The sequence below is a fragment of the Schistocerca gregaria genome, chromosome 5, assembly GCF_023897955.1.
Source record: "Schistocerca gregaria isolate iqSchGreg1 chromosome 5, iqSchGreg1.2, whole genome shotgun sequence".
Taxonomy (NCBI): domain Eukaryota; kingdom Metazoa; phylum Arthropoda; class Insecta; order Orthoptera; family Acrididae; genus Schistocerca; species Schistocerca gregaria.
In genome coordinates this window covers 222,984,733-223,002,548 of record NC_064924.1, presented here as the reverse complement: position 1 = coordinate 223,002,548, position 17,816 = coordinate 222,984,733, and the positions used below count along the sequence as shown (strand labels likewise).

The 17,816-nt window shown below is 45.7% G+C and overlaps 1 protein-coding gene across 1 annotated transcript in view; it reads left to right on the top strand.

Moving 5' to 3' along the window:
• Positions 1–17,816, top strand: part of LOC126273293 (protein dead ringer-like) — a 633,628-nt gene that overhangs the window by 574,164 nt on the left and 41,648 nt on the right. The window contains exon 6 of the mRNA XM_049976838.1: positions 3,552–3,735. Within this exon, the coding sequence (XP_049832795.1) occupies positions 3,552–3,735 (184 nt within the window). The remainder of the gene's footprint in view (positions 1–3,551; positions 3,736–17,816) is intronic.

Below are 17,816 nucleotides of genomic sequence, written 5' to 3'. Positions count from 1 at the left end.
ACGTTTCAATCAGACGTGCCGCGATGCAGAGAGACTAATGGCGGAGCGCGATGCCCTGGCAGGACTGTAGCCCTCGCAGGACGTGATCGGCGCCAGGGCACACTCACCTTCGTATTTAGCTTACGGTACCCGCCGTTAGAGCTGGCGGTGGCACCTTTATCGAGGCTAGGCGCTTTGGGGAATCCGCCGATATGCGTCAGCCTGCTTAGAGGTACTTCGCTAATAGCGCGTATACCGCACCGTGGCGCGATGTGACACGGAAGCGTACTTGGCTGTGCCAACAGACGTCACTCATCATCAATGTGAGAGCGTACTTTTTTTTAGAGACCTGTTATAGAGTATCATCCATTACTGTTGTACAGTCATCGTCAAAATAATTTAACAGCTCGAATTTCCTAGCTGCTGTGTACAAGCCTCCTCTTACTGCTACCTTCATATAGCGTGTTCTTCGTCTTCCTACCATGTTTGTTGTATTGCACTAAATCAAGCAATGAGAATAATTAGCGGTACCACTAAATCAACACCACTGTCTTGGCTGCCTCTGTTACGTAATATAATATTACACCACCATCAATCAGACAAGAAGCAGCAGCTGCAAGAGAGCTCTTAAAATGTACTACTCATCAGGAATTGCTTCTGTATAATCAGCAACAGAATATACCTGACGTCTTATAAAAATCTAGAAAACTACTCTGACCAACGCGAGATGCGCCTCCTGTATGTGATACGTGCCGGGAATGCAAAGAGAATTGACAGGAGTTCCCTCCAGCAAGTTCTCCCCTTATTGCTGATCCTACTAAATAAGTCAATGCATTTGGTCTTACCAGGAAACTGTGGACAGCTTTAAATCGATTCCATGAAGGACATGGAAGGTCTGGTGCATGTTTGTATGAACAGGGATTCAAAGATGCACCGGCGTGCGACCGTGGGGTTGCTATGCAAACTAAGCAGCACCTGATCGATGATCGTTTGTTACGAAAGTTGGCTGTTGGTCTCGAACGACATTTGGTAACGCCAGGATCTGTGGACTCTTAAAGACACAGGTAATCAGCGATAAAATTGGTGTGTGTGTGTGTGTGTGTGTGTGTGTGTGTGTGTGTGTGTGTGTGTGTGTGTTGGTTTATATTATGTGTTTTATGCATATTCAACCATTTATACATGAAGTCCTTCAATAAGAATGTAAAATGACCATGTAAGCCATACGAACAATAATAATTCGTCTTCCTACCATCTGTTGCCTTCACCTTCTCTCTCCTGGTTTGCTCGAGCTATCCTCGTTGTCTCTATTCTTAACTTGTGCCCAAATCACATTAAATATTCTGACACGCTACGATAGTGCTGTGTTAATGAAGATCACCTCCTTCCTTTCTAAATTTGTCCAGTGTCGTCTTCTGTGCTGTTAAACTTAAGAAGCTCATCTCTGACATCTATAGTCGCGGTGAGTTCGACCAGTAGCGCATATCGCCAATGATTTTACTTTTCTTGGCACCCTGAGATCTCTTAGACGCAGTCTAGCATGTCGCACGGCACGTGGCCAAAAGTGTCACATCAGACTATTTAATGCAATCTATGTAACGTCATGAATGTGTGACAGCAGGGCTAAAGTAGCCATAGCATATAAGTGCTTTCCCCCTGATCCTCTCAGCGGAGAGACTACAGTATCCGAATTCACTATACACTACACACTCGATTCGTAAATACTGTAAATTGCTCTAATATGCAGATGGTCGAAAAAATATTAACCGTTTTTTGACCGGGTAAGGTAAGAGAGGTTACAGCGAGAAAAATAGGCTACATGCCAGCACCAAGTTTCATCATTCCGATTTATTTCACACTCATCCGAAACAAGGTCTACTTCAGATGACTGTTGAATCAACTGTGTATGCTATTTTCCACGTAGCGGATTTCTCTTCTTGGGTGTAATACTGCCAATTACAGAGCGGGAAATGTAAAAAAAAAAAAAAAAAAAAAAAAAAAAAACTGATTCGATAAGCGCGGGGGCTTTATTGGTATCTTTGTCATAAATTACGGGCAATGAGAATCGTCTACACTCGCGAGATTTTGATGTTAGTCTGACTGTCGTTTATTGTGTTAGCGGGACGAAGGTCTCCTCAGGAATGTCTTGTACTATCTGAGAGGAACGCAAACATCACAATGCGCTGTTCAGTTAGCCATTACAATCGTCTGCACACATTGCAGCTCAACATGCAAGCCGCCGAAGTGATGCCCAGTAGAAATATTTGTAATGGGCTGTGAGCCACACCGAAAGAAAAACAATAATGAAATCCAAGGGTCATCAAATCAGGGACCGACAAGTTTGAACATTCCGACAGAAGTGTTCGAAACTTCACACGTTTTCAGCTTGAGTTAGTAGGCGCAGCAGACGTAAGCGAAGTCCTTTGTAGTATTGATAACTTTAAATATTTCGCCATATATTTCTCGAGGCCAGTTCCACTGTCAGCTCTTTTAGGCCTAAGAAATTAACAACAGGGACTACAAAACTCGCACCTTCGTGAATGAGTCGACAAACGATCTTGTCAGCCTTTCCAAGGATATCCGTTGCAACTACTCAGTTACAGTATCATAACAATCTGTCGGTAGACAATAGCCTATACCTTTTTCAAAATCATGATCGTGATAAAATTTCGAGAACATTTCTTAAATTGATTAACTTAAATTGGTGATGATATCGAACAGCTGTTGTGATGTACGAAAAGGGTCGCCGTTACTTTCGGGTTGTATACAGGGTGGTCCATTGATCGTGACCGGGCCAAATATCTTACGAAATAAGCGTCAAACGAAAAGACTACAAAGAACCAAACTTGTCTAGCTTGAAGGGGGAAACCAGACGGCGCTATGGTCGGCCCGCTAGATGGGGCTGCCATAGGTCAAACGGATATCGACTGCGTTTTTTTAATTAGGAGCCCCCATTTTTTATTATATATTCGTGTAGTACGTAAAGAAATATGAATGTTTTAGTTGGACCACTTTTTTCGCTTTGTGATAGATGGCGCTGTAATAGTCACAAACGTATAAGTATGTAGTATCACGTAACATTGCGCCAGTGCGGATGATATTTGCTTCGTGATGCGTTACCCGTGTTAAAATAGACCGTTTATCAATTGCGGTAAAGGTCGATATCGTGTTGATGTATGGCTATTGTGATAAAAAAAAATGCCCAACGGGCGTGTGCTATGTATGCTGCTCGGTATCCTGGACATCATCCAAGTGTCCGGACCGTTCGCTCCAGTGTTAATTGAAATTAAAAATAGATCCTAGACATGCTTAGATAAATTGTAGAGATTGTGCGTACGTGATTTGCAGATTTTTTTTTTTTACATTGTCTTTGTAGCAGATACAGACTTCGTAGCGATTTTCAATCTGCGAGGAGAGTGAAGCGCTGTGATGGTCGTCCACAGGCGGTATATGTCGCGACAACATTGCATTTTTGGACAATAGATACCAAATGGCAACTAATTTAAATCAGCCTATAGATATATCTCTTAAGCGAATGAGACCCAGCAATTAACTATAACTGCTTCTGTCAACAGGGACGCCGATCAACCGGCTGCCAATCATGGCCAAATCTGTGCTCGACCTGTTCGAGCTGTACAACCTGGTGATCGCACGCGGCGGACTGGTCGACGTCATCAATAAGAAGCTGTGGCAGGAGATCATCAAGGGGCTGTCGCTGCCCTCGTCCATTACGTCCGCCGCCTTCACGCTCCGCACACAGTAAGTGCCTGCTAGCGGCTTTTAGTTCTCTCTGGACGCCAACTCCAACTCGAAGCAAAGCACGACGCCGTTTCGATTCAGTAGGCCAGTCAAATTCGTTTTATTGGTTCTTATTTTTCCTTGCCATATGATTATCATCCAAATGAAAACCTCAGATTTGTAATAATAATTCAGCCCGTCCGGTTAGCCGTGCGGTCTAGCGCACTGCTTTCCGGGCGGGAAGGCGTGCCGGTCGATCCCTGGCGGATTAGTGTCGAGGTCCGGTGTGCCGGCCAGTCTGTGGATGGTTTTTACGGTGGTTTTCCATCTGCCTCGGCGAATCCGTGCTGGTTCCCCTCATCGGCCTCAGTTACTCTATGTCGGCGATTGCTGCGCGAACACTTTCTCCACGTTCGCGTACACCATAATTACGCTACCACGCAAACATTGAGGTTACACTCGTCTGGTGTGATACGTTCCAGGGGAGGTGGGCGAGGGTGGAGAGGCGAACGGCACAATAATTCTGGGTTCGGTGTGGGACGGCGGTGGGGTGAGTGGACTGCTGTAGACTGTTGTGGGGTTGTGACCACTGAGGGCTGTGGTGGGAACGATGCCTCTCCGTCGTTTCTAGGTCCCCAGTTCCATACAATACTACTACTACGCCGTCTTCAGGCCACAAGTGGCCTACCGGGACCATCCGACCGCCGTGTCATCCTCAAGGAGGATGCAGATAGGAGGAGCGTGGGGTCAGCACACCGCTCTCCCGGTCGTTATGATGGTATTCTTGACCGAAGCCGCTACTATTCGGTCGAGTAGCTCCTCAATTGGCATTACGAGGCTGAGTGCAGCCCGAAAAATTGCAACACCGCATGGCGGGTGGATGGTCACTATCCAAGTGCCGGCCACGCCCAACAGCGCTTAAATTCGGTGATATCACAGGAGACGGTGTATCCACCGCGGCAAGGTCGTTGTCCTCCATACAATACAATGCAGTAATAATCCTACAGAAAGTTGTGTTTGTCATACATACAAGATGCGTATCGCATTATTTATTTTCAAAGCTTGCTCACTGACTGCTTTTAAGAATTGGAACCACGTCCATGTTGTACTTGATCCAGTTTAGTGTTCTGTAGCTCATTTGGTATAGGCGAAACCCTGATAGGAGCACACTGTTGTCCGTCTCTCCGCTCGACTGTTAAGACCCCTTTTCCTCAGGAACGAGTAGAGGTCCCAAGTTGAAATTTATGTCAAATTCTAAGATCTACGGTCCCTGAGTGTTTTAAAAAAAATTAAAGCTTCTAAGCCAATGGAATCAAAAGATACGGCCATTTGTGTCACGTACTTTGATACTCGCAAACTCACTCATCAGAACTTACAGCGGAACTACGAGTATTTTTATATAATTAAGTTTGTACAGAACCCTCCAAACGTGAGTCCTACACGCAGTTGTCCATTTTTTTGAGTTGCTGATACCCTTCACTGCTGAACGTAAAATAATCACGTATTACGTCTTCATAGGTAGTGAAATGTGCGTGCAAGTACATTTCGAAACCTACCATAGCGCATCAAAAATACTGATCAGGGAAATTAGCACAGCACACGGTACACTCATCGTGTAAGTATGTAATTGGAAAGTTGCGAAAAACAAATGTTGAAAAAAGCTGCTGGCTATAATTTAACCTTCTATTAATTTGCGGTCGTAGGTTCGAATGCTGCCTCGGTATTGGATGTGTGTGATGTCCTTAGGTTAGTTAGGTTTAAGTAGTTCTAAGTTCTAGGGGACTGTTGACCTCAGCAGTTCAGTCCCATAGTGCTCAGAGCCATTTGAACCATCTATTAATTTGCAAAGAAGAATTTTGCAGACAAAAGAAGTAAAAATTGGTTTTAGCGACTAAAGAAACTGCAGAATAAATAAAAAGTATGATTTAGTATTTTTCCCGCAAAGTTGATCACCTCATAGAAGTTATCGACATCGAAACGAACCCTAGCAAGGTGGCGTTGTGACACGATAGTGTCTCCGTATTCCGCAGGACGGCAGATAATATCGTCACCCGCCCATCGAGACTTCCAGGGATTGGAGAAACACTTGCTTGAATATATACACAGATGCTAGCAAAGCCTGCAAATAGCACGATTGTACTTGACCGCGAACGACATCTATTTAATGTCTTGCAAGCGTCATCGTGGTCGGTAAAGTGTCCCGTATAGCTGTGAGTGCATTATATCTAGGTCACACACTGTTTCCAAATTCTGGCCTAGTTTACGTCCCGAGAGTGAAATATGCTGGTGCTTCATCAACGATATCGTTACGGTATTATTACTCAGCAAGCTCACACTGCTACCAAGTATTACGTGACCGTTTTGGCTGATGACGACCATCCCATGGTACAGTGTCTATTCGCCAGTGATGATGCTGTGTTCCAAGACGACGCGGCCCCTGATCACAGAGGGCTGGTTTTGTGAACACACCCCTTTGCCACCACAGTCACCAGACCCAAACATTACGGAGCCTTTCTAATCCACTTTGGAGAGAAGCAGCCGTGATCGCTATCCATTTCCATCATCGTTAACTGACCTTGTCTTTATTTTGCAGCAAAAATGGCATGAGATTGTCTTCAAAACAATACATGACCTGTATTAACCCATCCCAAAACGACTGGAAGCTGTTTTGAATGCTGTTTTAGACCCGGTAATGTGTTGTGTTTGTAGCTTTTCCATGTTTTTATTCACCCCTGATCCTGGAATGTTACGAAAAACACATGTATAGAAAAGCGACTGGCTTAAACTTAAACTCTTTCTATTTATTCGCTAAGACTAACCTTACACACAAAGGACGTGACAATTGATTTTAGCGAGCGCTACGATCGCAGGTTCGAATCCTGCCTCGGGCATGGGTGTGTGTGATATCCATAGGTTAGTTAGGTTTAAGTATTTCTAAGTTCTAGGGGACCCATGACCTCAGAAGGTAAGTCCCATAGTGCTCAGAGCCAATTGATTTTAGCGACCGGGGAAACGACAGCAGAAATTAAAAAAATGAAATTTAGAATTTTTCTTCCCGAGTCGTTCTCCCTCTACAGGCTGTCAGGGTTAACATGAAACTGAGTGAGGTGGTGCCTTGGTAGTATTCCAGAGTACAGCGGTTCAGATGCCCGCCAGGCCATCCAGACGTGATTTCCATCAGTCGCCTGACGCGAAAGCCTGTATGATTCCTTCGAAAAGTCCCGGCTAATTTCCTTCTCTGTCCTTTCCCTATCCGAGTTTGTGCCCCGTCTCTAATGACCTAGTCGTCGATGGAACGCCGGACCTTAATCTTCCTTCAAACTGAAATCAGGTTAAAGAGAAGACAGAATTTCGGGAGCACTATATCTGTCCCGTGGCTTCCGCAATTGGTTAACTTGTGGTTTAAAACATGTAAAACAGAGGTCTCTGGTCTGCCCTGTCATCCTCGATTCTGGGGCATAAAAGATGCCGCTCCACATGTCATACGCACAACTGACAGTTTTAGTAGTGTAATTTGGGGAGGGAATGTAGGAAACGTATTGTTCCTATAAAATTCTTGACAACAGAATGTGAGGACTTTCGGAGAGCAACCCTGATTACAAGTAACGCCCGACATCTGCGTCTGTTGGGAACAAAACGAAGCACGTAACGCAGTTGATCGCTGGGAGCGCTGCCCGGAGGTCCCGACATCTTTTACGGCGCATCTTCCATTGGGCGCCCTCCCATTATACATACTCGGCCTAACGAAGCCGGTGGGGCATTACTACCGCTTCCCGAAATGAATTGCTATTATTAAATATTTCGCTATGAGTGCACAGGGCGCTCGGCGCTGGCATCTCCGTCCGCTAACGAGTTGGCAGGGGCGCTCGCCGGATGGGATGACCTTATAGAGACCTCCGCCAAAAGCCGTACGATGACAATCCGCCTTGTTATTGGGGAGCGAGCCATTCTGATTGCGCGCGAGATGAGGACGCGGAGGAGGCGGGGAGGGGAACCAATTTATATACCGGACACTAAAAGTCACGGGAGCCCTGATTTATAGTGGAACCGCTATAAAAATGCTTCGGAATGGAAGCTATCATGGTAGGCGCGGCCTCGCCCGGACGCTGAGTAGCCATTAGCCTGCAGGCGGTTTGCCTCTCCGCCGCTGACATTATTCTAGCGCAGAAAAAAGGAGGCAGGAGGGGGGAGGGGGAGTAATAATAACAAGAAGAAGAAGAAAAATCTGCAAAGCACGTAGGGAAAGTTGGCGTGGGCGAGGTTCCAGCTGCTAGCCACCAACGCGGGCGTCTACAGGTGGTCGAAACGGCGATTGTGTTCCCTCCGGTTTGTAGCGACGCCGAGCATGAGTGGTCGTAAGCGCATTGTCTCCCTGTCGGCCGGCGGACCCCCTCCGCCCAGCGCCTGTCCTTCTTTATTGGCCCTACAACGTGTTTATGATCGACGGCCCGGGCAGCCCGTATCGCGTGCACTATAAATAATATCGCGGCCGGCGACTGAGTTCCGCGCCCTTTCGCCCACGGCGGTGGGAAGCGTACGGCCTGGGCTGCAGTACGGGCGAATCATTTGCCTGACGCGAGTGTCGTGCCACTCCAGAGGACTTGCGTCTCACGACATCGATATTTATCGCCGTTTAACGCACGTTTCGCGCGCCGCAGCCATCACTCGAGCTTCCTCGGAGCTATCTCAGCAGTCAGGCAATGACACCATCTTTCGCAGGAGGTGGTGGTTTGCAAGTGGGCACTTCAGATTATTTTTGTGAAGTTTTCCATAGAGGCTGTTTGCTTTAGCGGGATGGCTCATCAATTCCATTTGATGCCATTCGGTTTCTCAATCAACTGACCCTGTACTGTTTTCCAATATTTGTTCTTTCTTTTTCTCCTACACAAGTCATTATGTACTTCATCATTCGCTTCCTTACTGAGTGGGCTCGTTGGGCACAGTGGGCTCAATGGGTGCACTTTGGGTGCACTTTGGGTGCAGTAGCCACTTTGGACCTTTCCGTGTAGTGGACATGCTGAGCACATGTGGGCAAGTTGGTCGCAATTTAGAGCTCTTCTCCATCACTGGATTTTATTACTTGGCAGAAGAAGCTATATATTCACCCACAGCGGGAACTAACTTGGTCACGATAGTAGAACCCGCTATGTTCGAGTTCAAAGTGTTCCACTTTGTTACCTTGCAGAGCAAGACGAAAACTGATCCCGAGAAATGTCTTCGTGATAATTCAAGCACGGTTGACCCTATTAAATTTATTAATGATCAGAAGGACAAAGGAGTGATACAGCTGCCAGAAAAAAGTGAGGAAATATGCACCACAAAGCTGAGGTGAGTGGGATTCACATACCTGCCCCAAAAAGGAGGAAGCAAAATATCCCATCGACCACGTAGATAAATGGTTACCAGTGAGAAATTTCCACGATATTATGAACAACAATGAAATATTAACTTTGCGAAAGTTTGCAGCTTTTATCGCAAGGAAGAGGACTTAAGGACTGGCAAGAAAACCCCTAGAATCGCTGTTCTGCCTATAGTATTTGGTTAAAAAAATACGGGAGTAAATGAGTCACCATTTGGTAATGAGACTAAACAGTTTCTAAAATGCCGTGGTACATTAGATTTATCGAAAAAAAAGCATTTCAATTAAATAGGTCAGTGGTTTACACAGGTGACATGTGGATTTTTACATATATGTCTAGTGAATATATGTCTAGTGTGAGAAAAGTATTGTCGAAGTACTGTGCCGGTTAGTATTAAATTGTAAGCAAGGAACTGACATACAAAGATGTAACGTGTGAGTACACCACTTGTAAAGGTAAAGGAGTGTGCGTTGTTTACTTCCTCCCTTCACTGTTTACCGGGCGTAAATACTATGATGCTGCTACGCTAGCGAGGTCATCAGTACACTTTGTTGGGTAATACACACTAATGTTTCAAAAAATTATGACCATCTGCTTAACAGTCTTTTAGTCACCATTCGAACTCAGTACATCAAAGATTGTTTCTGGCTTGAATTCGGCAAATCCACATTCGTGATCTCCTCCGGTGGTATAAGTAGGGGGAAGCAATATATTCGATACATCATCCAGAAACGCACCCTCTCGAAACCTGGACAGCAAGCTACACCGCGATGCAGAGCGCCTCTCTTGCAGGGTCTGCCACTTGAGTTTGCTAAACATCTCCGTAACGCTATCACGCTTACCAAATAACCCTGTGATGAAACGCGCCGCTCTTCTTTGGATCTTCTCTATCTCCTCTGTCAACCCGACCTGGTACGGATCCCACACTGATGAGCAATACTCAAGTATAGGTCGAACGAAGACAACAACAACAGGTCGAATGAGTGTTTCGTAAGCCACCTCCATTGTTGACGGGCTGCATTTTCTAAGGACTCTCCCAGTGAATCCCAACCTGGCACCTGCCTTACCAACAATTAATTTTATATGATCATTCCACTTCAAAGCGTTCCGCACTTATATTCCCAGATATTTTACAGAAGTAACTACTACCAGTGTTTGTTCCGCTATCATATAATCATACAATAAAGGATCCTTCTTTCTATGTATTCGCAATACATTACATTTATCTATGTTAAGGGTCAGTTGCCACTCCCTGCACCAAGTGCCTATCCGCTGCAGATCTTCCTGCATTTCGCAGCAATTTTCTAATGGTGCAACTTCTCTGTATACTACAGCATCACCGCGAAAAGCCGCATGGAACTTCCGACACTATCCACTAGGTCATATATATATATATATATATATATATATATATATATATATATATATATATATATATATTGTGAAAAGAAATGATCCCATAACACTCCCCTGTGGCATGCCATAGGTTACTTTGTCTGTAGACGTCTCTTTATTGAGAACAAGAAGCTGTGTGTGTTTTTGCTATAAACTCTTCAATCCAGCCACACAGCTGGTCTGATATTCCGCAGGCTCTTACTTTGTTTATCACGCGACAGTGCGGAACGGTATTGGGCCGTGTCATTGTAAATTACTAAAGAAGCTAATTGCCGACGTTTCGACCGACTTGCTGAGGTCTTCCTGTATACTGGTGAATGTCTTCCTTCACATTCTGTCAATCTGAGATGTCATTGGACAAATTTGAAGAGAGGTGGTGGTTGTATGGTGCGTTATTGCCTGTGCTGCTCTGGTGACTGACTGAAGGCAACTGTAGCAGGTGATCATTAGAAAGTAGCCCATCGGATGGCTGTTGCCTGTGCAGCTGTGGTAAGTATTTCGTAGGCAGTCTCTCACTGGTGATCGGATGGCAATAGCATATCGGTAGGTTGTGTATAGGGGATGACATTTTCCTGCAGCGAGGTGCTAAGGCCCCACGGTAGTTCTCGTGAGACCGCTGTTTGTACTGTTAGGCCCGGGCCAAGCGGTGCTGCTGGCTGGCGAACACAAGCGTTCCTCCGGGCTGAAATTGCTGGGAGCCAGTCCGCAGGTAACTTCGAGCCATCCTCACTGTTCATCTTGTTCGGCGTTTAATTACTACAGTTGCCTCTCTTATTTTTTTTTAAAAAAAAGAAATGGTTCAAATGGCTCTGAGCACTATGGAACTTAACTTTTGAGGTCATCAGTCCCCTAGAACTTAGAACTAATTAAACGTAACTAACCTAAGGACATCACACACATCGATGCCCGAGGCAGGATTCGAACCTGCTACCGTAGCCGTCTCGCGGGTCCAGACTGTAGCGCCTAGAACCGCTCGGCCGGCTGTTATTTTCAGTTGCTACGTTGAAATAATTAAACGCCCTAACAACATGAACAGGGAGCATGCCTAGAAGTTAACTACAGGCTGGTTGCGGACAGCGAGTATTCGCCAGCCAGCGGCACCACTTCAACTGGATTTCACAGTATAATCAGAGGCCGCATAATAGACGTGCGGCCTTAACGCCTCGATGCAGGAAAACATCATCCCCTGGATACAAGCTGCCGATTTGCTATTGCCTTCCTATCACCAATGAAAGACTGCCTACCAATCACCTCACCAGAGTAGCACTGGCAACAGCCAGTCGATACGCTCCTTTCTACCAATCATGTGCTAGTTGCCTTCTAATCAGCCAACAGGGCAGCGCAGGCAAGAGCGTACCGTACAATCGCCACCTCTTCTCAAATTGTCCAATACATCCCAGATACGTGTCAAAAAATGTTCAAATGTGTGTGAAATCTTATGAGACTTAACTGCTAAGGTCATCAGTTCCTAAGCTTACACACTACTTAACCTAAATTACCCTAAGGACAAACACACACCCATGCCCGAGGGAGGACTCAAACCTCCGACGGGACGAGCCGCACAGTCCATGATTGCAACGCCTTAGACCGCTCGGCTAATCCCGCGCGGCCCAGATACGTGTCGTCTGTAGCTGTCAGGGCCGGCCGTTGTGGCCGAGCGGTTCTAGGCACTACAATCTGGAACCGCGCAAGTTCGAATCCTGCCCCGAGCACGGATGACCTTAGGTTTAACTAGTTCTAAGTTCTAGGGTACTGATGATCTCAGAAGTTAAGTCCCATAGTGCTCAGAGCCATTTAAACCATTTTTGTAGCTGTCAGATAACCGAAACTGGCAGTATATAAAGGAAGATATTCACCAGTATACAACAGTGAACCGCCCTGAAGAGGACCGCAACAAGTTGGTCGAAACGTCGACAATTAGTTGCTTTGCTACTTTACAATGACGCAGCCCAATATCCAAAATTATTTTATTCGAAGTGACACCGGCCGTAGAAGTCTACGAACTTAGTGTCTGAACCGATCAGAGTATGCGCAATCGTTACTTTTTCATATTTTCGCTTAGATTTGTGCGCAGCTCTGCGACCAGATGCCGGACTCCTCGGGTAAAAGCGGTAAGGCAAGTGCCACACATTCCGAGCAACGGCCCGTAGCGCCATAGCAAGCTGCCTCCACGCAGGAGACGTCGCTCGTGTCGTGAGTGCGACACCTTGTAGTGGATGAAATGGACAAACAGGAAGTAACGACATTATAAGGGGTACCGAAAAAGTAATGTGTTTGATTGCAGTAAAAGCGCGGGAGCTCGGCGGGCGGATTAGCAGCTGGCCGTGCGGCAGGGCAGGTGCGGCTAACGAGACGGGCCCGCGGGCGCCGCAACGCGCAGAGTTATTTCAGTCTGTTTGTGGCCGCCGCGCCGCGCCACGCCGCGCCGCTCGATCTCGGCGGTCCGTCGCTCGCATCTGACAGCGACAGCACCGCCGCACGCCACAACATGTCGCTATAAATACAAACTAACAAGTCCGATGATACGCCGTGCTCCCTCCCCTCCCCTCTCCATCCTCCACCCCTCCCCTCTCCTCTCCTCTCCTCTCCGCTCCTCTCCATCCTCCTCCCCGCCCCACCGGATAGAGAGCGAGAGCTGTTGGTGTCGAGGGTTCACCACTGTTCTTGCAAACTATTAGTGACCGAAACAGACTGTAGTCCCGCCTCTAGCGAGAACTGTTTGGGACATACTGATGTTGTTGTGGTCTTCAGTCCTGAGACTGGTCAGATGCAGCTCTCCATGCTACTCTATCCTGTGCAAGCTGCTTCATCTCCCAGTACGTACTGCAGCGTACATCCTTCTGAACCTGCTTAGTGTATTCATCTCTTGGTCTCCCTCTACGATTTTTACCCTCAACGCTGTCCCCCAATACTAAATTGGTGATCCCACGATGTGTCAGAACATGCCCTACCAACCGATCCCTTCTTCTAGTCAAGTTGTGCCACAGGCTCCTCTTCTCCCCAATTCTATTCAATACCTCCTCATTAGTTACTTGATCTACCCACCTAATCTTCAACGTTCTTCTGTAGCACCACATTTCGAAAGCTTCTATTCTCTTCTGGTCCAAAGTATTTATTGTCCACGTTTCACTTCCATACATGGCTACACTCCATACAAACACTTTCAGAAACGACTTCCTGACACTTAAATCTATGCTCGATATTAACAAATTTCTCTTCTTGAGAAACGCTTTCCTTGCCATTGCCAGTCTATATTTTATCTCCTCTCTACTTCGAGCGTCATCAGTTATTTTGCTCCCCAAATACCAAAACTCCTTTACTACTTTAAGCGTCTCATTTCCTAATCTAATTCCCTCAGCATCACCCGATTTAATTCTACTACGTTCCATTATCCTCGTTTTGCTTTTGTTGATGTTCATCTTATATCCTACTTTCAAGATACTGTCCATTCCGTTAAACTGTTCTTCCAAGTCCTTTGCTATCTCTGACACAATTACAATGTCATCGGCGAATTTAGTGTGTGACAAAATTGATATTTGCACACCTTCATTCCATAAAGAATTGAATTTCTTTTCCTTGTCCGTCATACTCATTGCGCTGCATCAAATTAAGTAAAACATTGCACGAAATTTTAAAAAGTTCGCAGAGATAAAAACACAATGAGTAAACGTTGCATACGGTTGATTTCGGCTCGTGCACTGCAGAAATGAAACGGACGGTCGCGTGCGACGGGCCCAGTTGCATCCATGCGGGCTTGCCGGCTGCAGTGAAATAATTATCATCCGTTTCTGGGAAAACAATTAGGCGAAAAAACTTGATTTTTGCGCTTATTACAGTCTGGTATCTTCGCTTGATAAAGTGTTGAATTTCTTTTCGTTACGTGTCACAGTTACTGTCCTGCATCAAATTAAGTAACACGCTGCACAAAAAAAAGAGCTCGCCGAGGTAACAACGCATTGCGTAAACTGTTTCTTCTCCATGGATTTTAATACCTACTCCGAATGTTTCTTTTGTTTCCTTTACTGCTTGCTCAATATACAGATTGAATAACATCGGGGAGAGGCTACAACCCAGTCTCATCCCTTCCCAACCACTGCTTCCCTTTCATGTCCCTCGACTCTTATAACTGTCATCTGGTTTCTGTACAAATTGTAAATAGCCATCGCTCCCTGTATTTTACCCCTGCCACCTTCAGAATTTAAAAGAGAGTATTCCAGTCAACATTGTCAAAAGCTTTCTCTAAGTCTACAAATGCTAGAAACGTAGGTTTGCCTTTCCTTAATCTATTTTCTAAGCAATGAAAATAGTAAGTACCGTAAAATACAGGGCGTGGACGAAAATGTGGAAACATCAAAAAGACAACACATTACCACGCCTAATGCGGTGTAGGAAAAACCAGTTGGTATCCAGTGATTTTCACCATAGTGTTTACCGAACAGTATTGTAACTCTTAGCGATTTACGCGCGTTATGTTACATTTACAGGGGGTGGTCAAGAATACGGAAACACCGCATACACGTGCCTAACACGGCGTAAGAAAACAGCTGAAATTTGAAGTAGCTTCTAGTGGTCACGGAATGGATAAATACAGGTCCTGTATGGTTCACGAGGGAATCTCGATCCATCCTTCGTATAGAATAGTGGGAAGTTCAGATAACAATGATGAAGGTGGTTAGTAATCACGCTCACTACTCGCCGGATTAGACCAAAAAGGCCCAGTAATGTTGAGATCTGGTGACTGTGGTGTCCAGGAGGAATACGACAATTCATCGTGCTCACAAAACCAGTCCTCTACGACGCAGGCTCTGCGAAAAGGAACCTTGTCGTCTTGGAAAACACTGCAGAACAAACATTGTACTGTGGGGTGGATCCGATCAGCCAAAGTGGTCACATATTCGTTGACAGGACTGCGACGTTGAGGGGGAAAAATGTTCAAATGTTTGTGAAGGGTCTTAAGGGGCCAAACTACTGAGATCATCGTTCCCTAGACTTACACACTAATTAAACTAATTTACGCTAAGAACAACACGCACAGCCATGTCCGAGGGAGGACTCGAACCTAAGGCGGGAGGGGCAGCGAAGACGTCGAGGAGTAACCATGGGAATAGAGCCCATAGAATACCTTCCCAAGTCATCACAGAACTCCTGCCATGTTTCATTCTTGGAAGGTAAACGGGACCACAATTTAGAACCAGCGCGAACGAGACTCATCCGACCAAATGACTTTCTTCCTTTGCTCCGTAGTCCAGGTTTTATGGCTTCGACATTGGCATCGCTGATAACTGGTTCTGGATTTCCAGTTCATCTTGAAACTCGCTGCTTCTGGAGCTCCCTTCGTGTTGTTATCTTGCTGAATAGTGTTCGCGAGTGCACCATTCAGTCATCCAGTGATTTTTCTTAGCTGTTCTTATCTTATTTTTCGTCACTGTCCTCTTCAGTGATCGTCTATCACGATCATTCAATACGCAATTTCGTTTGCGTTGTGACTTAGCGGATCATGTTTTTCCGCTTACTCTGTAAGTGGTATAAATCTACGATACAGTGCTTCGTGAAACGCCAAACACTTCAGCTACCTTACTTATGGAAACACCCACCACACGAGTATCAACAATTTACCCACTTCGATTTCATTTGGGTCCAACACAGTGCACTCACTACTACACAGAACATTGTCCCGAACACTTCCAACATGTTGGGGCACTTGAACAGGTGACGTTCTTGATCAAATAAAACAGCACAACCTGCAGGCTTGGGCGTCATCTGCGTTTATGTTCAGACAAGCATTTCTCTCATTGTTTCGATATTTTTGTCCAATCCCTGTATCTAGGAGCATTCGCATGGGGTGACCTTAAGTGGAACGGCCACACAAAACAAATACCATAGTAGGTAAAGCAGGTGCAGTCTGAGATTCTTAGGAAGGCTCTTAAGGAAATACAATTCATCCACGAAGGAAATGGCGAACAAAACACTTGTTCGAACTATTTTGAGTATTGATCATCACTCCGGAACCCTTTCCAGGCTGAATTAAAAGATGAGATAGTCAAGATAGAACGAAGAGAGGAATGCTTCGACACCGGATCGTGTAGTCGGCGCGAGAGCATTACGCATATGCTCAACAAATTCACTGGCAGACGCTACACAAAAGGCGTTGTGCATCGAGGTTTACTATTGGAAGTCCGAAAGAGTACGTTGCGGGAAGAGTGCTCTCCATACTTGGCGGGACACACTTTTTTCTATGCGTCTTTACGGACTCAATGTGCGCTCAGAACTAAAATGTGCGATGTGACGCGATAGACGGGCATACTAGTTACACTGCGGCAAAACTCCGCCAGATTTTCACTGTACTTTTGCTAGGCTGTGCTGAAAATTGCCTCCGAATTTTTAACGTGAAAATTTGAGGCTTTTTAAGTAAAACAAACATCATTAACATTTTAACTCTTGATTCTTCATGCGTATACATTTGCTTCACTCCGGCGCTAGAGGGCTCAGAATCGTAGTGTGTAACATGGCGGTGGGTAATGTAACTACACTACTGACCATTAAAATTGCTACACCAAGAAGGAATGCAGATGATAAACGGGTATTCATTGGACAAATGTATTACACTAGAACTGACACGTGATTACATTTTCACGAAGTTTGGGTGCATAGATTCTGAGAAATCAGTACCCAGAACAACCACCTCTGGCCGTAATAACGGCCTTGATACGCCTGGGCATTGAGTCAAACAGCTTGGATGGCGTGTACAGGTACAGCTGCCCATGCAGCTTCAACAAGATACCACAGTTCATCAAGAGTAGTGAGTAGCGTATAGTGACGAGCCAATTGCTCGGCCACCATTGACCGCTTTCATATCACAGCATCTTCTTCCTGTCGGTTAAATTTCGCGTCTGTAGGAAGTCATCTATGTGGTGTAGCAATTTTAATGGCCAGTAGTGAATATCGGTGCGTCATAAATAGCTGAGGTAATAGAGTTTTTAATTCGAAGAGCTCATCCGCACATGGAGTAATGTCTCCTTCATCATGAAAATGCCAGAACACACACGAGCGCTGCGTCATCTGCAACAATCCGATGCCTTGGGTTCACTGTCAACGATCGTCCTCCATACCGTCCCGACTTGGCCCCATCCGATTTTCATCTCTTCCCGAAACTTAAAGAACACCTCCGACGGCCTCACTTTGGTAGTGATGAAGCGGTGCAAGCAGAGGTGAGGTTGTGGCTCCAGCAACGAAGTCAGATATTCTACAGTGACGGCATCAACAAATTGGCCTCTCGTTTGGAGAAACATGTTCGTCGCCAGTGTGAATATGTTGAGAAATAAAAATGTTGGAAGTTAATAAAGTTCG